Source organism: Dioscorea cayenensis, unplaced genomic scaffold (genome assembly GCF_009730915.1).
Source record: "Dioscorea cayenensis subsp. rotundata cultivar TDr96_F1 unplaced genomic scaffold, TDr96_F1_v2_PseudoChromosome.rev07_lg8_w22 25.fasta BLBR01002087.1, whole genome shotgun sequence".
Classification (NCBI taxonomy): Eukaryota; Viridiplantae; Streptophyta; class Magnoliopsida; order Dioscoreales; family Dioscoreaceae; genus Dioscorea; species Dioscorea cayenensis.
Window position 1 is genome coordinate 17,583 of NW_024088478.1, and position 27,056 is coordinate 44,638.

At 35.7% G+C, this 27,056-nt stretch overlaps 2 protein-coding genes across 3 annotated transcripts; both read left to right on the forward strand.

The window, feature by feature from the left end:
* The first annotated feature begins 517 nt into the window (after positions 1 to 517).
* LOC120257412 (DNA replication licensing factor MCM7) lies at positions 518 to 8,349 on the forward strand. Its single transcript, XM_039264885.1, has 15 exons — positions 518 to 654; positions 741 to 808; positions 912 to 971; positions 1,077 to 1,303; positions 1,685 to 1,862; positions 2,564 to 2,686; positions 3,764 to 3,853; positions 4,229 to 4,371; positions 5,073 to 5,250; positions 5,546 to 5,737; positions 6,185 to 6,357; positions 6,443 to 6,646; positions 6,914 to 7,079; positions 7,253 to 7,474; positions 7,863 to 8,349. The coding sequence occupies exons 1-15, from the start codon at positions 624 to 626 to the stop codon at positions 7,965 to 7,967; spliced, it is 2,160 nt and encodes a 719-aa protein (XP_039120819.1). The 5' UTR covers positions 518 to 623; the 3' UTR covers positions 7,968 to 8,349.
* Positions 8,350 to 10,396: 2,047 nt separating this feature from the next.
* On the forward strand, positions 10,397 to 26,957 carry LOC120257420 (bromodomain and WD repeat-containing protein 1-like). Of its 2 annotated transcripts, XM_039264898.1 has the most exons (25): positions 10,397 to 10,569; positions 10,773 to 10,895; positions 12,671 to 13,043; positions 13,850 to 14,001; positions 14,132 to 14,371; positions 14,501 to 14,610; positions 14,705 to 14,782; positions 14,881 to 14,987; positions 15,659 to 15,753; positions 15,845 to 15,960; positions 16,074 to 16,177; positions 16,258 to 16,335; positions 16,485 to 16,563; positions 17,027 to 17,195; positions 17,651 to 17,721; positions 19,537 to 19,617; positions 19,709 to 19,779; positions 20,627 to 20,723; positions 20,811 to 20,870; positions 22,066 to 22,120; positions 22,852 to 23,261; positions 23,329 to 25,404; positions 25,503 to 26,075; positions 26,176 to 26,234; positions 26,645 to 26,957. In XM_039264898.1, exons 3-25 carry the CDS (start codon positions 12,685 to 12,687, stop codon positions 26,829 to 26,831), a joined length of 5,427 nt encoding a protein of 1,808 aa, XP_039120832.1. In that variant the 5' UTR covers positions 10,397 to 10,569; positions 10,773 to 10,895; positions 12,671 to 12,684; the 3' UTR covers positions 26,832 to 26,957. The 2 variants fall into 2 exon arrangements, with proteins under 2 accessions (XP_039120832.1, XP_039120833.1); XM_039264899.1 differs by lacking the exon at positions 10,773 to 10,895.
* The last annotated feature ends 99 nt before the right edge of the window (positions 26,958 to 27,056 follow it).

The following is a 27,056-nucleotide window of genomic DNA, read 5'->3' on the forward strand; positions in this document are numbered from 1 at the left end:
TAGTTTTATCATAAGGTAAAGAAAAAAAAATAACTCCATTGTAAATGTCAATTTTTCAAAAGTTTTATTTTTTAAATAATATTAAAGTCTATAAATTTTTTTTTAAGAGACTATCACCCTGGTAAAACATGTTACTCTGCCTAACAATAATTAGATAACAGTGTGATAATTACACTAAAAGAACTGTCTCTTCTTTTAAAACCTTGCTGACTTTTTTTTTTCTCTAAATTTAGTAGGTATTTTTTTTAATTGATTTTTCTCTTTTGTAGCAATTGTGTCCGTGATTTATTCACTTTTATTTTATTTTTAAAATTTCTCTCTATATATATATATATATTTCTTTCGTATTTTAAACATCACCTTAAATATTAATGTAGGAAGTGGGACCCATAATTGAGTGGGTCCCATCGGCAAGCAACGTGGAAACCATTGGTGGGTCCCACCTCCTTTTCCCGCCAAACAAAAACCTCTCTTCTTTCCCGCCAAAACACACAATTTTCCCGCCTAAAACACCGACCTTTCATTCTCTTCCCAATTTCATTCTCATTTCCCATCTCTCTCTCTCTCTCTCTCTCTCTCTCTCTCTCGTTCTCTGTTTCGATCGATCTCGATCTCGGGTTGAAATGAAGACTGTGAACTTCGCCGTGGACAAAGGTAAGCGATCGTTGCTTTATTCGCGATGTTCTCCGATTTCGATCTTAGAATGCGCTGATCTTGTTCTCGGTCGCATTTCTCTCCAGATCTCGCCCGGGAGTTCCTCCAAAACTTCGCGGATGCTCATGGCGAGCCTAAGTACCTCAACATCCTTGTAATTTCTTCGTCTTCTGTTTATGAGCACGCAATCCCTTTCTAAAACCCTAATTTTCGCCCTTATCTTGTGCTGATTTTGATTGTTTTTCTGATATATATAGCAAGATGTGGCCAATCGCAAGTACCGGGCTATCCAGATCGAGCTTGATGATCTGTTTAATGTACTGATCTGAAACCCTAGCATAAACCCTAAGATTTTTATTTATTTATTTTTATTTTATTTTTTTTTTTTGTGACGGATGAGTAAAGTTGGGTCATTCTTGCAGTACAAGGATTTGGATGAGGAGTTCTTGCAGCGGATTACTGAGAACACGCGGAGGTACATTAATATCTTCGCTGAGGCGGTTGATGAGTTGATGCCAGAGCCCACTGAAGTGTTTAGTGTGGATGATGATCATGATATCCTGATGACACAGCGAGCGGAGGAGAGGACAGAGGGAACGGATAGCAATGATCCTCACCAGGGAATGCCTTCTGAGATCAAGAGATTCTTGTAAGTATGGAGCACAGGGTTCATTTCACATGTTTAAAGTGAGTTTTACATGTGATGTTTACATTGAATCTCTGGCATTTTTGGTGTTTTATTTGCTTTGCCTGACAAATAAAAAGGCCAAACCTTGGTGTCAAAATTTAATCTTCAAAGTAGATTTTCCTTGTTTTATGCTATCGTAGGCAGAAAATAAGAGCCTTGCAAATGCTAACATAATCTTGCTCATGATGGGGTTACCTGATTTTTATTTTTTTGTTATCTTATGATTGATGTAGCTACTGGGGGAAACAGTTCTTAGCCACCTTACTGGATCCTGAAATTTATGTGTTTCTTGCTTGGAATGTGCTATCTAGAGTACCTGATTGGAATTCTGTTGTTTGCCAGTGAGGTCTACATTAAGGCTTTCTCAAAAGGAACACCACTCACTTTGAGACAGGTTAAAGCATCCAATATTGGTCAGCTTGTGAAGGTTTCGGGCATAGTAACACGATGCTCGGATGTCAAACCCTTGATGCAGGTTGCTGTTTATACATGTGAAGAATGTGGCTTTGAAATTTACCAGGTAATTGATTATCTGCACATCATCATTGTATTTCTTCCTCAAACTGTGTTTAAGAGGATTTAATGCTCATGTGATCATCCCTTATCAACACAGCACGTCAATTTCATATTAAGATAATATTATGCTAATTATTGTGACTTTTAAATATGTTTTCTGAGAAGCTGCAATCTTTGACTTGTGCCAGCTATATTAGCTTTGATTCTGATTTCTGATAAAATAATTAACTATATCATGATTTACTGCTAGGCCTTGTCATGATCATGCTGTTCTTCTTGTTAATAGTAATAGAGAAGTTCGGATGGCCACTTTATCCAATGTTGGCCATTTTATTTCATTATAATATGATGATAAAAGTTAACTTGCTGTGCAACAATCCCACCAAATTAAGGTTTTTAATAGATTGCATAAGTTTATTGGTATAACAGTTTTTGTGTGGCGTGGAGGAATTCCATATCAATCCCTAATTGGTATTGTGACATAAGACTTTCTTTGTGCGGCACTTAAAATGATATATCCTCAAAGATTTAGTACTGGGTGATAAAATTTCCTCCTAAAGCACTTTTTGGTATTTGACACAGTTATAAAAAGTTTGCTTGGCTGCATGTTCTCGTCTTTCCTATCAATTTATTCTACCAGAAAATTCGAAATTTTTTATAATAAGCTCTTTTGCTTATTTGATGTTCATTAAATGAGATTGACAGGAAGTGACTGCTCGGGTTTTTATGCCTCTATTGGCGTGTCCTTCAGTGCGTTGCCAGACAAATAAAGCAAAAGGGAACATTATCCTCCAACTAAGAGCTTCAAAGTTTTTGAAATTTCAAGAGGTAATTGTTTTTTACCTGCTCTCAATTTTATACATTGCTTCTTTAACTCTGTCTCATTTTCTTGATAACATGGATTTTTATCTTTTATTTTATTTTTGACAATATAGATTTCACTTTGTTGATAAACTTTTGACAAGGTATAGACTTCTTTTTTTCAACATCTTGTCAATGCATGTACATCGGCATGTATGCAGCAGTCTCACTTGTAGAGCATGTCATACCAACTTATTTACCAACATACATGCCATTCATCAAATAAGCAAATTAAATTTTGATGTCTCAAGTTTTGTTGTATAGTTTTGACTTAGTAAATACCATGGCTTTTGACTTTTACCCAAAAATGAAATATTTCCTGTAAGTGTCTGGAGCCATTTAGAATAATGGTTGGTTATTGATAGGATGGCAAGTAGTGTTTAAATTTGAAGTAGGGTGGATATGCATCTGTTAAATTAGACTGAACAAGGCATGATCTATCAACATGCTAACTAGCAGTACATTTAGGCATGGAGATGACTTGATTTATGCTCATGGGCAAAAGTTGGATTGCTCCTGGTAGTTGGGGGTTGCTATTTTTCCCTCAAGTTAAAACATGATCATGAAATTATGTGATTATGTGCATGTTATAATTAGCTAATTCTTGATGACAACATCAGAGTTACTTTGGCTTTTTTCCCTGCATGTAACTTAGAATTTAATCATTCTGACCGAGAATTTCCATAATTGAATCTAGAAATTAGCCAGGCGCAATATTATCAAACCTTTGATAAATGAGAAAGAGGCAAAAATCACTAAACTCCTCATGAATCCTTGTTTCATGATGTTTATTAATGGAATACAAGGAAAAATTATTTTCCATGACATATGTCCTGATGTTTTTAAATGGCAAAGAATACTATGCATTAGGAAAATCAATTTTACTGTATAGGTTGTCCTTTTTTTGTTGTTGTTTTTGGTTGGAATACAAGGAGATTCACTTCTGAGAATGAATTTTCTCTGTGCTGGTTTTTAATTTTATAATGTCTTGAGCCCATTTTCATTTTCTGTAACAACAATCTGCAATGTGGTTTTAACATGTAGGCCAAGATACAAGAGTTAGCAGAGCATGTTCCTAAAGGTCACATTCCTCGTTCAATGGCTATCCATCTTCGGGGAGAACTCACCAGGAAGGTTAGTAACTTTTCCTTGATATAATTAGTAACCAGGCTATTAGCATTTTTCTTGATGAGATGTCTAAGAGGAATATTGGTTCCTTTGATTCCGAGTATTGTGAATGTTCGAGTTATTGTAAAAGTGCTTTAGGCACGAAAGCAGAACTTTTCTATTATCTTATTTACAGATATCGATGCAGGAAAAATAATTTGGCTGTAACACTCATCCTCTTTACTCCATCTTTTTTTTTTGTTTGGCTGCTCATTTAATTTGACTGCACAAACTACTTATGTGCTACCCTTACGTAGAGTAATGATCCAAAAACTTTCTTGTTTGATCTTTCATGCTCAATCAGATTCTAATTACTGTTTACACTATGTTGGTTTGGATCAGGTTGCTCCAGGTGATATTGTTGAAATCTCTGGGATTTTTCTTCCTATTCCTTACACGGGATTTAGAGCACTGCGTGCAGGGTTGGTTGCAGACACCTTTTTGGAGGCCATGTCCATTACCCACTTCAAGAAAAAATATGAAGAGTGAGTCATCTTTATCAGAATATCTATGGATTTGGGTTCTATAACGCATTTAAGATGGCCACCATATATATATATATATATATATATATTTTTAACTCATCTCATGGAGTAAGCATCTTATGTTAATGATCTATCTATAAAGGAAATGTATTTGTTTCATTTACCAATTACCAACAAAGTGGCTTTCTTTTAATATTTTTTATTTGTCACCCAAATGCCAAGAGTTTTGATTGTCAATCACCTTTTATAATCATACTGACTACTCTGACACATGATATCCATTGCAACATGTTAGCTATGATAACAATTCATATATGACTATCAATAATCTTTTTAGTCTCTCTTTTGTAAATAAAATACCTAGTATATAATTACTTGTTTTTATCTATTAAACTTTTGTGCTATTGTCTTGCTTATGCTTTCCAGTCACTAAAGAGGACACACAAATTTGAGGCTGCCTAAGATTCAGTTCCATTCGACTTTCAATTATTAAACTCTTACAATGATAAGTGGATAAAAATTAAAGTCTCATTGTACTAGAGGCTATTATTAATGATGGCAGTGTTCAAGAATTGTGTGGGAATTGTTTATTTTTATCACGGTTTTTCTTCTGTTTTTGGGATCCCATTTGCTGGAACCAGTCAGTTTAAACTTTAAACTAAAAATATTCCAAATAATGGCGGGCATGATCTACTATGCAGATATGAGCTTAAAACTGATGAGCAAGAAGAAATTACAAGATTAGCTGAAGATGGTGACATTTACAATAAGTTGGCGAGGTCATTAGCACCTGAAATTTTTGGCCATGAAGATGTTAAGAAAGCTCTTCTACTACTACTGGTTGGTGCTCCTCATCGGAAACTCTCAGATGGAATGAAGGTAAGGAAAGTTGAACGATTCTACAGTCTTGCAAATTTAAAGGATGATGTTAAAAATTATAGAACTATAATAACTCACTCTGAAGAAACTATTGTGCTGCTCACTAACATTTTCCTTCTCTGCTTGTGTGTTGTTGAATGCGACTTTTGCTATGCAAATTCATCTCCTTGAAACCTCAACCAGGAAATTTATGCAAAATTTTCTTAAATAAATTCATTGATTTTGAAATTGCCACTGAGTAGGTTTAATATGGAATATTTATCACTCTTGCATAAAACACATTTTACAAGTGCAGATCAGGGGGGACTTGCATATTTGTTTGATGGGAGATCCTGGGGTTGCAAAAAGTCAGCTTCTTAAACACATAATCAATGTTGCACCAAGGGGAGTATATACCACTGGGAAGGGAAGCAGTGGGGTTGGTCTAACTGCAGCTGTTCAGAGAGATCCTGTAACAAATGAAATGGTTCTTGAAGGTGGAGCGCTGGTAAGACTCATCATATGAATATCTATAAATCTTCTTTATATTAGGAATGCACTCCCATTTCTTTACTATAAGTATAAAGGTATTTTTCATGGGCAATTTTCTTGTCCTTACCAATATTATGTTTAGAAAACTTGATACAAATCAAATGTACCATTAATGGGAAAACCAAAGTTTCATCCTGATGCTTTGTTTTGCTATCTAGTATGTAGGTGTTGCTGAATGGTTCAAATATATGCTTAGTGATGTTGGCTCCATCCCCATTGCTACATGATGTATTTCTATATAGAGATGACATGATTAGACTAGGTACTCCAAAAAGAACATCTTGCTGGTTCAAATATATGCTTAGTGATGCTGGCTGTAAGTTGAAGACATGAAAAGATGATCAAGTTAAGTTTGTGATTCAAAATTTGCAATGACATTCCTGGCAATCCAACTATTTTGCAGGTGTTGGCAGATATGGGTATATGTGCAATTGATGAGTTTGACAAGATGGATGAATCAGATAGAACTTCAATTCATGAAGTGATGGAGCAGCAAACTGTCAGCATCGCAAAGGCTGGAATAACAACTTCTCTCAATGCAAGAACTGCTATACTTGCTGCTGCGAATCCTGCTTGGTAATACTTGAAATAGAAAGAATGCTGTAGTTTTTTCACAGAAGAAGCCCTTCATTTCTAAAGTCAAATTTGTTTTGTTATGAAGGGGAAGATATGATCTTCGAAGGACACCAGCTGAGAACATTAATCTTCCTCCAGCTCTTCTATCTCGATTTGATCTGTTATGGCTTATTCTGGATCGTGCAGACATGGATAGTGACCTTGAAATGGCAAGACATGTTGTACATGTGCACCAACATCTTGAGTCTCCTTCCCTTGGTTTCCAAACACTTGAGGCATCTGTTCTTCGGTAATTGATAAGGGTCTTTCCATTTTTATTTGTAGAGCTTTAACAACACTGATTTTTCTCCTTTAGGTTGTGTTGAATAGCATTAACTATAGTTTTTAATAGTCTTGTACCAATGAAGCAGGACATATTTCGGTTTCATCACCTGATTTTACCAAGTCAATCTGTGTGTTATTTGTCTCACTAAATTCATACATGATTTTTTATTGTTTATATTTGCGAGCAATTTAGTGTCTAATTCATTTGACATGGTTTATGCTTGGTCTGCAGTGCATATATTTCCACTGCACGAAGAATAAGTCCCTCTGTACCAAGGGAACTTGAAGAGTATATTTCCACCGCATACTCAAGCATTCGCCAAGATGAAGCCAAATCAAGTGCACCACACTCTTATACAACTGTCAGAACTCTTCTTAGCATTCTTCGGATCTCTATAGTAAGCTCACTGCTTTTTGCCTATGAACTTGCCATCTCTCCGTAAACATTAAGTAGAATTTGTTGCCTTGCCTTGGTTCTCATTATTGATGAAAAGACGAAAAAGGGAAGTTAATACAACTTTCATTAAGTATGAAACCTATGTAAAACTAGTTGGCACCTTCTATTTGTCAGGCATTAGCAAGGCTCCGGTTTTCAGAAACAGTTCATCAGAGTGATGTTGATGAGGCCCTACGCCTAATGCAGATGTCAAAGTTCTCATTGTACTCGGATGATCGCCAGAGATCTGGTTTAGATGCCATCTCTGATATATATTCAATTTTGCGAGATGAAGCAGCAAGAACAAACAGATTGGATATCAGCTATGCACATGCTCTCAACTGGATCTCCAGAAAGGTTAGTTCATGTCCTGTATTATTCATGATTTTTACTAGTCTCATATAAGGCACAAACTTCAAAGTAAGATAATGCTGATGTCTTAACTAGAATGAACATGGATAACTCAACTACCCAATTAATGATCAAAATAAGGCCAAAGTTAATTTTGCCACTTGTTTGCCAGTGTACCTTGTTTGCATTTAATTTTTTCATTTGACAACTCTGATCTGGATATCACTCGATATTTGAACTGATATCTGCATATGCTGTCCTATCAGCTCTTGTTAAAGGTATCATTTCCACCAAATCTGGCATGAAGAGACTTCATTCCTCTGATTGAACTTAGTAACATGAAAAAGATTTTGCTGCAATTCCTGACAAAAATGTTTTTGCTTGTCATGGACAGGGCTATAGTGAAGCTCAGCTGAAGGAGTGCTTAGAAGAATATGCCGCGCTGAATGTTTGGCAGATTCATCCCAACACTTTCGACATCCGTTTTATCGATGCATAAACTCCAACCTGAATTGGTAACTGAATTTTTCTGTTCATCTAAACTTCCTCATGCAAGCAATTCTGTTCTCTGATGCATTAAAAATGTAATTAGGCGAATGAAGTCATTCCATATTCCCAGTCTAATGTACTGACCTTTTCCTTAGTTTCTAGCTTGAGCACCCACCAAAACCTCGAACTAATCGGCATCCTCATCGCACAATTTACCATATTAACAGTATGCTTGAAATATTACTCTCCATGTTCTTGAACAATTCCAATGTAACTTTTTAGGTTGTAATGTTCTAAGATTGGTTGAATTATTTCATCTATCAGATGTCATAAACTTTATCTATTTGATATGATCTTTTAGACAATGTCGAGATTTTTTCTTCGCCTTCGTTTTGAAGTAATAATAGAATTTCAAGTAAATAGCAAGTCTTTGTGCAGATCTCACATCCACTTTGATACTTTTCTTCGCTCATTTTTTGTGATTGGAAATGTATGGTTTTTCAATGACCTCTCTTTAATGTTCTTCAGCTTTTGTTATTTCATTTTCCATGCACCCACTTGCTGTACTTTCTTTGCCTTGTGAAGGGAATCAATCCCTTTTCAGTATTTTCCAAGAACTTGCCCAATTTATTCCAATCTAAATTCTCTGCTCTGCTGTTCTTTCCCAAAATGCCCTTTGTACATCTATGTATGTTTTCTGGTGTGAAAAAACATGGGTAAATTTTTTAGTAGGTCACTAAATTTAGGTTTATTTTTTACTTTGATTACTAAACTTTAATTTGTATTAATTTGATCACTTAATTTTAATTTGATTTCACTAGTAGTAAATTAAGTGATTTCGGGCTCTAAATGAATGATGTGGCTCTTTTTTTTTTATAATGATATGGATAGTTCTAATTGACTTAATAATGTGTTATAAGGAGGACTGATTTAAAATTTTTAAACAACCAATTAGAGGTTGAAAATTTTAATTTATTGCCTGTTAAAATCAAATTAGAATTGAGTGATTGAATTTATAAAAATTGAAGTTCCGTGATCTAAAAGTGAAAATGAGTCAAAGTTCGGTGGCCACTAAAAAATTTAACCGGAAAAACTTCAAAATGGTCAAGCATTAGAATTACATGACTATTATTCAATTGATAAAATATATCTGGTAAGTTTAATATATATAGAAATAAATTTTTGGTAACCTGGATATTCATGGTGTAAACTTAGTAATTAAATGGATTTTGGTACTCTTGTCTTCTCAGTGGTGACACTGACCAAGCTATCATAACTGCAATTAAAGAAGGTGGTTAATTTGGTAATATCCATGTCTTAATTTGATCAATTATTTAGAAAGAAAATCTATTAAATCCTTCCCATTTAATTTGTCTGATTTTTTTTTTTTATGTTTTTTAAAATATTGTGTAATCAACAGTTGGATGAGGTTTAAGTAGTTAATTATTAATAAATTCTTCATTAATTTTACAGACATTTCAAATAAACAAATTAAATTTGTGAATTTTTTTTAAAAATAAATAAATAACTATTTTTATATAAATCTAAAATCTCCAATTTCTCAATTTTCTTAAAAATCTCTAATTTTACCAAAATCCACCCAATTATTATTCCTCAGTCAAAAACTGTCTTAAGGGTCCACAAATGCTCTCAATATTTCCTGATAATAAATAATTTCTCACATAATTTATTTATTTATAAATATTAAAAAAATAATAATATACTCTACAGTGTACAGTGCCAAAAGGAGGGAAAAAAAGGGCAAAATGGTGGGAAAAGAGTTCATAGCCGTTATAATTCAAACTTGGGATGACTCAACCCTTTTCCCTCATCCTTAACTTTCTCTCTCTACAAATCTACATTAATAATTAATCCAATTATTTTCATAACCAAACCTAATAATTAAAAAAGACTTAAAAAAAAGAAAAATCTTTTAAAATTCCATATTTATAGTGTTTTTTAAATAATTATATAATTCACCCAAATTTAAACTGAAATTTATTCCTAATTATCTCTCAATTATACCTCTTAATTTTTTTTAAAATTTTTTTTTTCCCTTCCTTACCTTTCTTGAATTCCATATTTGAAATCATATCTCAAGTTTTAATTAATTAATTAATTATTTATTTATTTAATTCCACCAAAAATTTAAAAATATTATCCATGCTCTAATTTCCCAATTATTTTCCATTTTATCACTTATTTTGTTTTAATATTTAATTTCCCATATTTATTTCTCTTATCACTTTTATCACTTAAAATAAATCGGTAATTATAACAAGAGAGCTGGATCCGGTAACTTCACCGCCAGTGGATACGCGTGCTTATCTATAGCGCTGGGAAGTATCTTCTACGGCGGTGATCATAAGCCTTACTTTATTCTCACCGCTTCTCTTCGACGCCCGCAGAAAGAGGCGAGAGTATAAATTTATTAGAAAAAGGAGAGAGAGAGAGAGAGAGAGAGAGAGAGAGGAACACAACGCGAGAACGGCGAGAGCTTCTTCTCGCGATGTTGTTTGAATCCTTGGAATCGAATCGATCGTGTTTGCTTCTTTGATTGATCGGGAACCCTCGATTGGGCGCTGGAAGTTGTTTTTTGGATCGAATTTTCGGTAAGAGTTGCTGTATTTTGTTGTTTTTAATCGCTGGATTCGATGTGGATTGATCTGTTTTTGAGGGGGATTGGGTTGGGGTTTTGGGTTGGATTTCCGGTGTGATTTTGTTTGGTTTTTGGAAATTTAGGGTTTGTTTATGAGGGGAATTTGGGGAGGGATTGGGGTTTGTTTGTGTTGAGTGTTGGATTTTTGGTTTATAGGAATGTGGCATGGGTAGAGGGTATTTGCTGGATTGGAGCTAGTGGAAGGGTTCTTCAGATTTCTGGGGACTTTCCGACGGGGTTAATTTGGAGTGGAGCAACGGGCGTGGTTCTAAATCCCATGTGAGTTCTTTGTGTCTCTGTCCCTCTCTTGTTTTCCCTTCCTTTTTTTTTTCTTCAATTATTTTGTTGTTGTTTTTGTTTGATATCTATTTGATATTTAGAATCAAAGTTTAATTTGGCATTCCATTCAGTATGTAGCCTCTAGGGTTAGCATCCCTTTTTTTTCTTTTCGTTTGATGATGACTTGACTGTATGTTCGTCGTGAATGAATGCATGGCATGGATCCTTGCGCGACTAATGATTTTATCTGGGAAGGAATAGATCCATGTGATTCCAATATAGTGAAATGATTGATCTATCTTGATGAGAAGTCGAAATTGCAAAGACTATTTTCCTTCATTGTGTTGATTTTTTGCGGCTCATAGTGGGTAGATGTCCAGAATATTAAAGCGTTGGGTGTGTTATTGGAAATTCGGATGGTGTTCTTTTAAACTATTGTTGGAGAAAATTTAATATGCGTTCTGTTTAATACATGTTTAACACATACAATGAGTGATCTATTGTGTCTACATCACTCAGATTTATGGTCAAAACAAATTTCAACTTGTGGGTTGAAGCATGGATAGGTGTCATGTATCAAACTAGTACTTCATAAATATGTAAAATAAATTAATGGAGTAATTAGATGCCAGTTAAGGTGAAACTTTGTTATTGTTATTGAGCAGTGTGGAAGTAGCACTTTTTTTGGAGGTATTCGTTCCTGTTTATGATTAACAAATCCAAGATGTTTATGATTAACAAATCCAAGATAGGGATATCTAGTTTGGTGTCTCAGTATGACCGGCCTTTTGGAAAGATTTGGATATTTTGCTTGAAGCCGTGAACACTTGAACATGGTATTGCTCCTTGGATTATAGCTTCTGCATGAATTCATATGATCTTCAGTTTTAACATTGACAAAAAATAACTATTTATGCAGCTTTTGTTCTTGTTTATTGGGTGTAAGGAAATGAGTATTGGACAGAGGCTCCATTATAGTCACGATGGTATTAGTTTTTGGTCTTAAAGTTTAGGCTAGATGTCTTTGATATGGGCATGCATTGTTTAAAAAAAGAAAAAAGAAAAAAAGAAGACAATTGTAGTGTTCAAGGTGAATCTTCTTAACCATTGCTTGCTGTTGAGAGATGTTTTCAAAGTCCAGCTGAATTTGTAATTTGCATATTGGTATGTTGCTCATTTTATTTTCATTGTGTAAATTAGATATAACCGATCAGATTACCATGTATCAGCTGGTTTTAAATAATGGGTTCAAGGTGAATCTTGTTTAATCGTTGGTTGCTGTTAGGATATTTTTTCAACTGGTGTTAGTCCAGCTCAATTTTGTAATATGCATATTGGTGCGTCACACATTTTATTTTCATCATGTAAATTAGATATAACCGATCAGATTACCATGTTTCAGCTGGTTTTGAATAAAGGGACTTTTATGGAGTGATCATAATCTTGAATTTTTGATGAATTTTTTCGCAGTTTTTTATGGTCTTTGGGTGAATGTATGTATATTTCTATAGTAAAGGTTGTTTTGTTGTAGTACAATTATAGAACTGGATATTTGATTCTATCAAACAAGTTCCTGGTTTGTACTTTTTCTAAGTATATAATTCAGAATATTATTGAGAATACTGATCAGGTGTAGGTATTTTCTTCTGAATAATCTACTTTATTAGCCTTTGCCAAATTATCCATGTTTATTTCTCTTAATATGACCTTGTAGATGCATTTGGGAGGCTGGTTACAATGATACTTACATATGACTTTCATATATTGAATTCCAGGTCTTACTTGTGGCATGGCTCTCAGAAAATACAAACCTTCGGGAAATACATCTTCAGCTAGTATGGTGCCTTTGGATTTTCCAAAGAAAGCCCTTGAAAAGGGCAATGGCTTGGATCCAGGGATGGCCCATGGAAGCCTTCCATTTGAGGCTGATGTAGATATTGACCTTAGTGAGGTCTACTTTTTGATTATGCATTTTCTGTCATCTGGCCCATGTAAGAGGACGTGCGGTCAATTGTGGAATGAGCTTTTGGAGCATCAACTTCTACCTAGAAGATACCATGCTTGGTACTCGAGGAATGGGACAGGGACTGGTGATGAGAATGATGATGGAATCTCACTCCCGTTATGTTATCTTAAGCTGGTTGAAAGGTATTAACTATTATTTCTTCTCACAACAATCAACATCCAGTGTTTTAGTGTGGGTTATTTGCAAATGATTCTATTAGCCCATACTTGGATTTTGAACAGTTTTGGTTATTGTAGCTTACGGTGCCCATGGCTAATGCTAACTTTTCCATTGGCTAACAATGCTTCTTGTAGGTTATTAGGATAAGAAAGAACTCGTATATGCAATGTAATTGAATTTGCTTTCGTTTAATATCTTAGGTGCTCATGCTTGCAGATGTGTTTTAACTGACTGTGATTGTGTGAATTTTATGTGCTACTAAAGTTTATAATTATGTGGGCATACTGAAGCTCCTCTTCTGACTTACAATTGAGATTTCCAAGAACTAAGCTGGAAAGAAGGTGAAGATTTATGAAATGCACAAAGAGTAACAACTCATTATGGCTGCAATTTCATATACAGTTTCATTTGTGGTTTGTTTGTGAGCGAACTTGTTCATCTTTCTTTTGTGGTTATTGAGCGAACTCGGAGAAGATAAGTTTGGGATATCAACTGTTTTCCAGTGAGCTACATGTTTTTGACTTTTAGATCCTTTTGTTCAGCTTGCTTCACTTTTTACTTTGTCTTAGTGTCTAAAGGTTATCCAGAAATTTGCTTCTAGCAATTATTGCTTGTTCTGTTGAAATTTAGGATTAGGTGTATGTGTTTCTCCTTGTAATTTGTATTTCAACTGGCTGCTGTAGATCCAGTCCTCTCTTTCTAATGCAAACTGTCTCTGAAGGATTTTTAAAGGCCTTTTGTTTTTCAATATTGATTTATTTCTATGTAGATATCCTCACATTGAAAAAGACCACTTAGTAAAGCTTCTGAAGCAGTTGATGGTTAATTGCTCTCCCCAAAATGGTATTGTTGGTGGAAACCCTCCAAATGCAGCTGACGTACCTACACTTCTGGGAACTGGTTCCTTTTCACTGCTTGGATGTAAGTGGCATACTTAATATCTTTATGTTCTGCGAGCTTGTCACACCATTATTATTTGTGGCCAGGTGTAGTTAGTAGTGGCTTCTTCTTCTCCATTTTATGATTTCCATGTTTTGCTATGCCTATTTAGCTTCCAAGGATGTTGAAGACAAGAGAACAAATCAGTTGCCTCGTTACTTGCGCTGGCCACATATGCAATCTGATCAGGTCCGTGGGCTAAGTTTGAGGGAGATAGGTGGTGGTTTCGCAAAACACCATCGTGCTCCATCTGTTCGTGCAGCATGTTATGCCATTGCCAAGCCATCAACATTAGTGCAAAAGATGGAGATTATAAAGAAGATGAGGGGTCACCAAAATGCTGTCTATTGCGGTATACATGCCATACTCAAATTTAGGCATTTTGTTTAAAAAGCCCTTGAGAATCAAGATGTCTGACATCTAATCATGTCATCACAAAATGACATTCTGATATATGTATTTCTGTGTTTCTTTTTTATAGCCATATTTGACCGGTCAGGCCAGTATGTTGTCACTGGTTCAGATGATCGACTTGTGAAGATCTGGTCAATGGAAACTGCATTTTGCCTTGCCAGTTGCAGGGGACATGAAGTACAGTTTGATGATCTATCATCTTGATTACAGACACATTACGTTTTCCTGTCCAGTCCAATTCACAAGCTTCTTAATTTTGTTTGTTTTGAAGGGCGACATTACAGACTTGGCTGTGAGTTCAAATAATGCTTTAGTGGCATCTTCTTCAAATGATTTCATAATTAGAGTTGTAAGTTCCATGGTCTGATGCACTTTTTTTGCAAATACTTATATCATGTTTTTCATTTTTCCATTTTCTCACTTTACTACTGAATTTCATTCTTGCAGTGGCGTCTTCCTGATGGACTGCCAATTTCAGTTTTGAGGGGCCATACTGGAGCTGTAACTGCTATTGCCTTCAGTCCCAGGCCAAGTTCTGTTTACCAGCTATTATCGTGAGTCTTATTTCTTGTACTATACCCTCAACCACGCTACCACCTATTAATTTTTACATGTCATTCCTAGTTATTAGAAGATGCCTGGACATGTCTTAATCCCTGTGTAGTATTTATCTATTTACTTTCCTTATTTGTTAATTGGTGATTAAACCTTGATGAATGTCATGTTCATCATTTGTAAAGCTTATTGAATTTAGAACCTTTACATAAACTTATCATTTTCATAGATTTTTCATTGAAGTCTTGACAATTTAAATGCACAAGGGTACGAAATCATATATAATTTGCTGGAAAACGTTCTATTTTCTTCTTCTTTTATGCAATGATTTATAATCATAGGGTTTTCATGTGTTTTTGATCTATTTGATTCTGGTAGGTCTATTGATTTATTAGTCATGTACTCATGTATTATGATCTTTCTTGGCCTCTCCTTATTGAAGGCCTCTTTTGCCAGATAGCAATTTCTCAATTATCATATAGCCTGCTGCCAAATATTTTCAATTGTTGTTGGCGGAGTTGGCTTTTTAGTGAATTGTTGTATTTCTTGTGAATTCTTTTAGTATTTAGACGTTTAATGATTTAAGAAGATTATGTTCTATGAGTGTTCGACTTTCCATTATAACAAATTGCCTGCTTAATAATCTTTTTGATAATCCTTGATCAAACAGATCATCTGATGATGGAACATGTCGAATTTGGGATGCTAGGTACTCCCAAATGAGTCCTCGAATTTACATGCCAAAGCCTCCAGATGTTTTACCTGGTTTGTGTACTTGCTGTTTTATAATTATTTCCTATATTATGGTGGTGCTTCATTATCAAAATGTGTATTGGAATGCTGGAACTTCTGATAGGAAAGAGCAATGATGCAGCTCCCAGTGCTAGCCAACAGAAGCATCAGATTTTGTGTTGTGCATACAATGCTAACGGAACTGTATTTGTTACTGGTAGCTCTGACACATATGCAAGGGTAATATTTAATTATCAATAGGAACCTCATCCATCTTAGGTAGCAGTTAAATGCACCATATAGAACCAAGGTTTATTTTAGGCAAAAATTATTTACAATTTAGTTGGTTGCAGGTATGGAATGCATGTAAGAGCAACACCGAGGACTCTGATCAACCAATTCATGAGATGGACTTGTTATCTGGCCATGAAAATGATGTCAATTATGTGCAATTCAGGTCCGTCGCTGTGGTTAGTGGGCTTTGTTTATAATTTCATATTACTTGCTTACTAACTATAGTTTCTTGATTTATATCAGTGGATGTGCAGTGGCAGCTAGATCCTCTACAGCTGATGCATTAAAGGAAGATAATCTCCCAAAGTTTAAGAACTCCTGGTTGGTGACTGTGTATTTGTTTTTATCCATGCTAAACAATAGGAGTAAAAGTGCTGCAAGAGTGCACAATTTCCTTGCATTTGAACATGAATTTTTGTTTTTGGAGTTGATGGATTGTCTTTATTTCAATATCTGTCTACATTTTTTAGGTTCACCCATGGCAACATAGTAACCTGCTCTCGAGATGGCAGTGCAATCATATGGATTCCAAAATCCCATCGGTCTCATGTAAGTTGATATTCTTTTCAATTTTTTTTTTACATGTTTTCCTCTTTTTGATCCTTATTATCAGCTTGTGAAGTTTCCTTATCAATTCATGCTAGATGCCTAAAAACTTTCTAATTTCTGTAAATACTATGATGTTGTTTTTGGAATCAGTAATTTGATTACTTTTTCGAGAAAGATAGAACTAGATATTTTATTGTGCTTAATTCCCCCACCTTTTCTTCTAGAGGAATTTCTTATTTCTGTTCATTTTTAAGAAGATAACTTGAGGATTAGTTTCTAACCACACAAATTACTGCTGTGCTAATCAAGGTTGTCATATATATATATATATATTAATTTAATCATAAAGCATACTTTGAAATTTGAACAAAATTTAACTCAAGGATAGAAAAATGATACGTGCCTTTCCATTTATCTTTGTACCGTGCTATTTCATTTGTTTTAATTTCATTGTTATGTTCAGGGAAAAGTTGGCCGCTGGACACGAGCTTATCATTTAAAAGTTCCTCCACCACCTATGCCTCCCCAACCTCCCCGCGGTGGTCCACGGCAAAGATTTCAGCCTACTCCTCGTGGTGTCAACATGATTGTCTGGAGCCTAGATAACCGATTTGTGCTTGCTGCTATTATGGGTGTGCCTGATATGCCTCACTTCCTAAGAATTTGATCTGTTTTGGCTGGGCTAATTTTTTTTAAATTAGTATTTACTGGGTAGAAATTATGTTTCTTGATTATTTTTGTTGATATGGAATCCGTGGTAAAGAATGATTAAGCTTTGACTCAGTGAATCTTGGACATTTAATATCATCCACATTATAGCTTAATAATATGGATAAAAAAAATAAATAAAGTTATTAATGTTATTATTATAATTCTAGTTTGAATAATTTTGGTAAATGACCCAATTTGTTAAAGCAGTTAGGTATCTTATTCTTGAGTCCTAGGAAGTAGGGTTGAAGTTCATGTATGGTTAAGCCCAAGAAAGCCCCTTTATGGCAGACTAGCATATCATGCCCATTAAATCTTTTTGGATTTATGATATATGTCTCAACTATATTGTGATGCTTAATGTACTTGTGTTTTGCAGATTGCAGGATATGTGTTTGGAATGCTTCAGATGGCAGCTTAGTCCACTCCTTGATTGGTCACACTCAATCAGTAAGTTTTCTGCCCATCTCTTTTCAAGCTAGTTGATCTTAATCAGCTCTTTATCAAATATTGAACCCATAAAAACTAGAAGTACTATCCATAATGATCAAAAGCGTCCCATCACTGACCCCTGTTGTAGGTTCCCGTGGCTTTTGAAAAGTGTGAATAAGCCAGCCATTTTCTAGATCTATGATCATTTTTCCATTGTTTACTATGACATTTTATATTGACAACTGATTGTAGAATCTTTTCACCTTCAAATTTGTTAAAGAAGCCAACCCCTCATAGGTGGACTATTTGTTGGTTATCAACCTGTGGCTGGCTGATCTATAACAGGAATATTGTTCATTTGTTGCTATCGGATTAGTTGCTATTGGACAAGTCATCTACTTGTCTCCTCCCAGGCATGTTTCAGTTCAAAACATACTTCTCCTTCTTTTGCTACTAAATCGTATTTGCTCACAAGCTCCTATTCACTTCTTGTTTTCATTGTTTTTGTTCACATATAGCTTGTTTGCAAAGACCTCAACTTGTCTTTGGTTACTGGTTCATTTTCTGGCTGATTAGCATTTAGGTTGTCGTAAGTCTATTCCACCTCCTTGTGAAACTGTTTATGCAATTTATTAGTTGTAATTTCAATGTCTACATCTTTCTCAGTGACATATGGATGGTCTTTGTGTTTTTCCATTCTGGGGTTGCTGAGTGAACCTTGAGCTGTTAAAGACACCATTGATACATAATGCAGTGAAGTATTTTTGGTAGCCATCTTCATTATATCAAGATATTAACGAAGAGATCTGGTTTCTCCTTTAACCTAGAGTGTAGGTTATTTATTGTTTCAGTTTGTCTCCAGATCTTTGTTTTGATATGGCTGCTTGTGCTGCTATATAGTGTTCACTAAAGTTTGATGACATCATTGCTATGTCACAAGTGAGGAGAAATTCTTTTTTCCTGTTGAGGGCAACAGTTGAAATTGATAGATTTTTTTTTTTTTTGGGTCTCTATTTGGCTTGATTTCTTCATGTACCACAATAATATCAATTTTGCTCTCAAAGTATAAATGGCTCAATTTATTCTGAACAGTTTTTTGGAAAGGGTTGGGGATGTAATTTTCTCAATGGCGTGTCATAAGTATCACATTTGTACTTGGATTGCAATTGTTGCTTATCCAGATTTTTGTACATCATTTCTTTGATAAATTTGGTTGTTGATGGGTATGTTAAAGTTATTTGCTGATTCTTGTATGAATGCTAGATTGCTATCTGTTGAATTTGTATTTTAATTCAACCTTTATTTCTTGCATCAGTCCTAGAAGTTGGTCAAGACAACTGACATGCTTGAGGGCATGTGGTTCATATACTTTACCTCATCTTAAATTTTTGTTGACCAAGTCCTTGTGTTGATGCTAGTTTTTTTAAGTCTTCTTACACTTTTTGGTCCTATTTTGTGAACTTTTGCATTTCAGAGACACAAGATTTGTGCCATCCCTCTCATTCAAATGCCCATGCCTTCTGACCTCCTTAGCTAGGCCCATCCTAAATTTAACTTGCTATGGACATATCTCTGCCTCATGGTTCCTCAATTCTTGCTCTTTGAATAATCAACTTGGAAATATGTTTGGTGGAAGTTTGACTACTGAACAACTCTCATGTTCTCTTATCCTCTTACACTTGTTCCTTTGTTGTATCTTTTTCTTTATGATGTGCATTGCTGCTGACTTGTGGTGATTTTAGTGTTGTGTGCAAAAAACTGTTAACTGTCTTGCTTCTATTAGTTCATCTGTAATAATTTCTTTGTGATGCATTTTCCTAATTTAAATTGCAGACATTTGTCTTGGATGTTCATCCATTCAACCCACGGATAGCTATGAGTGCTGGATATGATGGAATAACCATCATATGGGATGTGAGTCTCTAATACTTGCTTCGATTGTTATTCTCTTTGCTCAGATTAGTCTGTCTTGATCAACCTGCTCCTTGGTTTTCTACTATTCTAGATCTGGGAAGGTACTCCAGTGCGGATATATGACATTGGGCGCTTCAAGCTGGTGGATGGGAAATTCTCCCCGTAAGTAAGCTGTGTATGTTGCAATCATTGGCTCTTCATGTGTTTCTCCTAGTTCTCTTCAACATGACATGATTCACATTTTAGCCATGTCCATCAAAGATAACAATAGCAGCACCTTAATAGTTATGGAGTATAGAGAAACATTCTGTTGTCCCCACTCTTATTTGTTGTTCCTTCATGTGAAACTGAAGTTACTATACATGCAAAATGCTGTGTTCTTTTTCTAGAGATGCTAAATTTGTTATAGAATCCAGGTGATATATGCATAGTACTGCATCACATTGATATCCTGCATGCTTAGATATGGGACTGCACCTGAATATATCCCATGCGTAGGCCAGCTGGGTTCAGCTGTGAGTGTGTCAGCCTGATCCCAACACATCAGACACCCTAACTATAGTTATCAAAAGGTAATCGGGAATACAAGGACTGGAATATCCAAGTGTACTGAGTTGTATGTATTGTTTAATTTTAGATTTTTATTTTTAACTTCTCCATTATCTTTGGTGAAATCTGTTGAGTTCTAGCTTTCCCTTCTGTTTCTTTTCTGAAAAATTTCAGAAGTAAATCCCATGTGTGTTGTTTGCTCTTATCCATTAGTCTATGGTAACCATTGATTCGATACACCTTGTCCCTCGTACCTAGCCAATTAGTAAAGTGCTATGTATTTGCCTTTTAGTTGTGTTTTTGATTTACATCTGTGTTTCTTCAATTTTCACTCCAATCATTGGATTTGGTGACTAGGGCTAACGGTGTTGGAAAAACTGATTTATGTGGGTTGTTTGATTGCAAAAGGTTTTCATATAGCTCATGCATTAGATTTGTGTTTTGGTCTTTTATGATACAGAGACGGTATGTCAATTGTTCTTTCGGATGAAGTGGGACAAATATTTATCATAGCTACCGGGCAAGGAGAGTCTCAAAAGGATGCACAATATGATCAGGTACATTCTAATCTTATAATATTTGTTTTGGCTAGTATGTTATGTTGTATAACTCTAATCTGATTTTCTTTTATAATTTCTTGACAGTTTTTTCTTGGTGATTATCGGCCACTTATTCAAGATACTCATGGAAATTTTTTAGATCAGGTATTTTTTTATATTCTTCTGAGTAATGTAAAATGTTTAGCATCACACGGTTTTATGACTATCAGAATGCTTTTCTTTGTGAGCCTAATCCATGATGTTAATAGTTTTTTTTTCCCTTTTATATTTTGCATTAGAAAAGGTACATTTATTTTATTCGGTTCACTTCATTGAGCATTCTTTTTGTTTTATTGAATATTCATGTTTTAAATTCAATTCAGAGCTGTTCAATGTATGTTAGAAGCCAAATATTGATTCACTTGTTTTACTTTGCCAAGGTGAAATTCCTGGAATTTGCAAGTATTTTGGATTTAAAATCATTTTAAATTGTTTGAGTGTGGAGTTTATACATTTATGCGCAACTTTTCTTCATTATTTTCCTCCAATGAATGTCTTTATTGATGCCTAGTTTAGTATGCACATCTTAATGATTTGTTCTCTTTGTTTGATAATGTATAATATTAAACAAAGACCTGTTTGTCATCTCCTACCTTATCTAACAATACCATAATACCAACCTGTTAACTATTACGAGACATAATCTTTGGATCATCTAGTACATCCTTGTAGTTTAATTATCTTTGAGTATAATGGTGTGCTTACCGACTATAGTAGTGTAGATTCCAGGCCAACTGGGTTTGAAGTTTTTCTACTTCAAGAAGCTGTTCCACATTGATTTCTCTGACTTTTGCTGACAAAAAGGCTGTAATTCCTGTGTCACATTGACTACCTAGATCAAAGCTTGCATAAGGCTGTAAAACAAGATTTGACAAGAAAGATTTAGTTAACTGCTTTTTAGTTTGATTCATGGACATGTGCATCCAGCTTTGTTGTGTATACTCTGATTACTCAAAATCAAAATGTAAAATCAATATGAGATTCACATGGAAATAATTTGTCACAATTTATCTTGTTTCCTGACTAGTGAATGTGTTCTTGTTAATGTTTTGAATCTTTTGATGATTCACATTGAAAATAATCTTCCTTCAACTCCCTTGATTTATTCTATTATTACTTACCTTTATTACTAGGGCAGAAAACCATTTTAGTGTTCCTAGAGTTGAGCTAGACTGGCTTAATTTGCTTTTTGTACAACGATAAATTCATACCATTTTGATTCTAGGTCCTTTTTGTTTCTACTTTGATTTTTTTTTTATTACATCAAGTACATGCTGTTATTTGTGTATTTGTGATGCAGGAAACTCAACTTGCACCATATCGTAGGAATATTCAAGATCTTCTTTGTGATTCATGTAAGTCATCGTGTTTATCTTTTTAGGCTAATAATGAGCTTTATTTTTCCATTGTGTTACCACTCATTTATATGCACTGCAGATGCAAGAAAAGCTCAATTTGATTCCAATTTTTAGCTTGCAAACTATTAAATTTCATTTTGATATTTACTTGAAATGTGAATCACTTGAAATTTAAACCGAATTAAATCCACCTGTATTGAAGGTTTGAGATTCAGATGTAACTCATTCAATTTTAACATGATTGGGTTTATCTTCAGATTAATATTTGTTCCGATTGTGAATTGCTTGAAACTCAAATCTAGCAAATCAAGTTTGATCAAATTTGAAGTTGCAAATCATTTGATATGGCCCATTGAAGATTGACCTGGTTTTTGTTGAGTATGTCAGTATTGTGGTTTTATTATGAACTTACATTTCGACCTCAGAGAATCTTGCAGCAGAAGTGATAAGGGCATTATAATTTTTTCTTAGGTTTCTTGTCAAAATCCTGGTATCAATGAATATGTTGGTTAATGTATTTGTTTTTTGCTATATTTAAACTGAATTGTTGAGTGGCTGAGTTTGAACAGAACAGTTTAAATTTGAGTTCCATTACAATCTGAACTCAAGATAGCTCTTACCAATTATCTTGCTGAACTTAAGTCTGGCTAAGCTAGCTTGAGTTTGGCCTATCACAGCCATTTATATGGTAGATATCTCAATGGTTGCTTTTTTTTGTGGAATGACAGCTATGATCCCTTATCCTGAACCATACCAGAACATGTACCAGCAGCGCCGGTTAGGTATATTGGGAATCGAGTGGCGTCCACCTTCTATGAAATTTGCAGTTGGTCCTACATACAATGTAAATTCAGGGGATTTTCAACCGCTTCCAATTATAGATCTGGATCGTTTGGTTGAACCCTTGCCAGAGTTTTCACTCTTAGATGCTATGGATTGGGAACCAGAGAATGAAATGCAAAGTGATGATACCGACTCCGAGTACAATGTTACAGATGAGTGTTCCAGTGAAGGGGAGCATGCAAGTTTAAGCAACAGTTCTTCTGGAGATCCTGAGTGCAGTGCAGAGGACGTCCGAGCTGACCATGCTAGCAAGGAAGGCCTGCGCAGGTCCCGAAGAAAGAAACACAAGTCAGAAGTAAGTAATGGTTGTCAAGCTCAGTCATTTTTCTTGAACTTACTAATTTTTGTGATTCTTTGGCCAGGTTGAGTTCACGACTTCTTCAGGGAGACGAGTTAAAAGAAGAAATCTAGATGAGCGTGATGGTACAATCTCAAGGTCTCGCAAAACTCGAAAGTCAAAAAACAGAGGCTTAAATTCAAAAAGCAAATCATCCACCTCAAAGACATTAAGACCTCAGAGACGTGCTGCACGCAATGCTCTCAATTTATTTTCTAAGATCCATGTGGGTTCTTCTGATGGTGAAGAAGAAGAAGAAGAAGATGATGATGATGAAGAGACCACATCCTCAGAAAGTGATTCAGCTCTCCCAGAATCCAACACTCAAAGCAACGAATCAAATCTGACAAGTCCAGTAAAACTTGGTGGGGATAAAGATGCCTCTGGGGATGAATTTGAAGATGTTAGGAAACCTCCTCTGCTCACTGATACTCAAACAAGTGTGGGAAATAAGAGGAGGCTGGTTTTTAAACTCCCTCGTCGTGATCCTAAGCTAGTTGTCTCTTCAGAAACGATGAGAGCTGAATGCAGTGCTCAAGCTGGCTTGGAATTGTCTAATATAGCTAATGCTGATTCAAATAACCTTGATGGAAGCTATTCTGGTTTCAGTAGACCAAAACAACCTTTGGAGGATGGAGCTGATGGAGTATCATCCCAAAAGGGTCTTATTGGTCAGTTAAAAGAAAGCGAGCCTACTGAAAAATCAGATCAGATGAATTTCTCTGGAGGCTGCCAGGGTAACACAATTAAATGGGGAGAAGTAAAGACACGTTCTTCAAAGCGCTTGAGATTAGGTGACACATTGACTGCAGAAACTTGGCCTGCAGCTAATACAGGCACTGATGGCCAGAATATCATTTCAAGTGATTTTAATGGGCGTACAAAATCTGATGATGATTGTGGATTGCCATCCAGTTCCATGAATCAAGTTCATGGGGATAAAGATCAAAAAGGCTACAAAGTAGAAGTGAATTTTCAAGGAAGTGGCTTGCAAGGACTGGATGGTGCCAGAGTTAAGGGGCTTTCTCCTGAGTATGCCAGGCCAGATTCTTTAGCACTTCAGAACTTCTCTGGAATTGCTGACCAACGGGGGGAAGCTACATTGCCTGCTATATCTAATGGCGACAGAATCGAAATGACTGGGCCCATGCACGAAAAATATCAAGATAGCCATGTGGCTAGTGATTGCAGAGCTGATGATGAGCTGCCTAAGGCAAGTGCTGGAAACAATGGAGATGATAATAAAGAAGTCGATAGAATTGTGCAACCTGTATTTCGAAGGCTAAGGATTAAAACAAAAGGATTATTGAATGAAGCGAGCAGTTCATCATCCAAGTTACAATCTGTTGCGCTAGATGATCGAAGAACCTCTGAGTGTGATTTAATGTCTGCTGGTGTGGAGCTGAATGGAGAAAACTTAAGTTCAGCAGTTCATGAGGAGCATGAAAGCACTAGTTGGCCAACTCCAGACCATCAAGAACTGATGTATAATGGGTCTAGAAGCTATGGGATGAAGGAAAATAAGAATGGCAGGTTATCCAATTCCCATGACTTGGAGAAATTAAATGTAGATTCAGATGGTAAGACATTTAATGCAGTTTATAGGAGGTCAAAATCACATAAGATTAGGAAGAATTCTGATGGTGATGTCCATAATATGGAGGAAAGAATTGATTCTGATAACCATGTTGGAAATGTAAAAGTGGATTTTGGTGATACTTTTGTTGATGGTGTGCGTAGAACAAGGTCCATGGGCCTTAGGGTAACTGGGGAAGAGTCAAATCCAACTGTAAACAACTTCAACTTCAAGCCAAGAGAAAGCTATGGTTTTGCTGAAACATCGAGAAATGGGGGAAAAACTGCATTAAATGGGCGTGATCAATTATTTTCAGATGAATGGAAGTCTACCTCTAGACCTACATTAGGTTTAAGATCTGCCAGAAACAGAAGAGAAAACTATAGTAGTTGTGAACTGAGACCCTTGGATAAAAGAAAGTACCATCAACCTATAAGGAAACTTTCATGGTTGACGTTGTTGGAACATGAGGAGAGCTATCGATATATTCCACAGCAAGGTGATGAAGTTGCGTATTTGAGACAGGTAATAATGGTCTTCTGTGGTATGGTGGTGCTGTAAGAGCGGTGTAACTATTGTGAACATCTTGAAATTCAATTAACTGCTTTTAACTAACCTTTCAGGGCCATGAAGAATATGTCAAATCATATCGTTCTCAAGAACCAGTGCCTTGGAAATTTGTCAAAGGAAGCTTAAAGTCTGTGGAATTTTGCAAAGTTCGAGACCTTCATTACTCTACTCTTCCGGGCTCTGGGGAAAGCTGCTGCAAGCTTACTCTTGAGTTTACAGATCCTTCATCCTGTGGGGTTGGGAAAGCCTTTAAGTTGACTTTGCCCGAACTTGTTGCTTTCCCAGACTTCCTTGTGGAAAGAGCCCGTTTTGAAGCTGCTATTGAGAGGAATTGGACACACAGGGACAAGTGTCAGGTTTGGTGGAGGAATGAAGATGGAGATGGCGGAAGCTGGTGGGAGGGTCGGATTTTGGCAGTAAAGCCTAAATCTCCTGATTATCCTGATAGCCCATGGGAGAGGTATGTCATTCAATATAGAAACGATTCTTCTGGGCAGCACTCACATAGCCCATGGGAACTACATGATGCTGATAGCCCATGGGTGCACCCCCACATTGATGACCGAAGCAAAACTAAGCTGTTGAGCTCTCTTGCCAAGTTGGAGCAAAGCTCACTCAGAAATCAGGTGTGCCTTCATGGAAATCGATTCTTGTGATCAAATTAACTTTATAGTCTGTTTGACTTATTATTGGACATCTCTCTATTTACTTGCTGAAATGAATCAGGACTATCATGGTGTTCAAAAGTTGAATCAGGCAGCACAAAAGTCAGATTTTCTGAACAGGTACATTTGTTTTTACTTTTTACAAATGCAGTATAGTGCACAATTATTCACATAGTTATACTTATCTTTCCAGCGCTTTGATTTATGGATAATTTGTTCAAGAAGTGAATTATTTGGAGACTTGTTTCATTTGGTATAGAGAATGGGATAGTCTTTATTAGATGCATATCATAGCATCTCTTTGTGGTGATTAAGAAACTGTTTCATTAGTATCAAAACTAGTTTTATTGGTGCCGTAGAAAAGTCTCGGGGGTTTATCACATTTAAATTTCTCTTTTTTGCATTTCAATTTTGTTTGATGGTGAATATGCACTATGTGGAGCACTCAATGTTAGTATCACATTAGCAATTATAACAGTGTTTCTAGTAATCTAATCTTTTATGAAATTTTCATTTGTTGTTTCTCTCAGGTTCCCCGTGCCGCTATCACTTGAGATAATCAAGATGAGATTAGAGAACAACTACTACCGCAACGTGGAGGCGGTGAAGCACGATGCTTCGGTGATGCTGTCGAACGCTGAGTCCTACTTCGGCAAGAGCGCAGAGATGACGATGAAGATGAGGCGGCTTTCGGATTGGATAACAAGGACATTTTAGTTCATAGAACACAGAAAAACAATTTTGTAGGTGGAACTTTAGCCTCAAGAGAAGTTGAAGCATTCTTCTGCATTATACCCATCCTTTTTCCCCTACATTTTTAACTTATTAGGTATCTCATTGGTCCAATATGGTGGAATTGGTTTTACTTTGGGATATATATTTGTTTTGAGGGCCCATTTCAAATAGGGAGGAAAACCAAGTGGGAAATGCCCCGCCATGAAT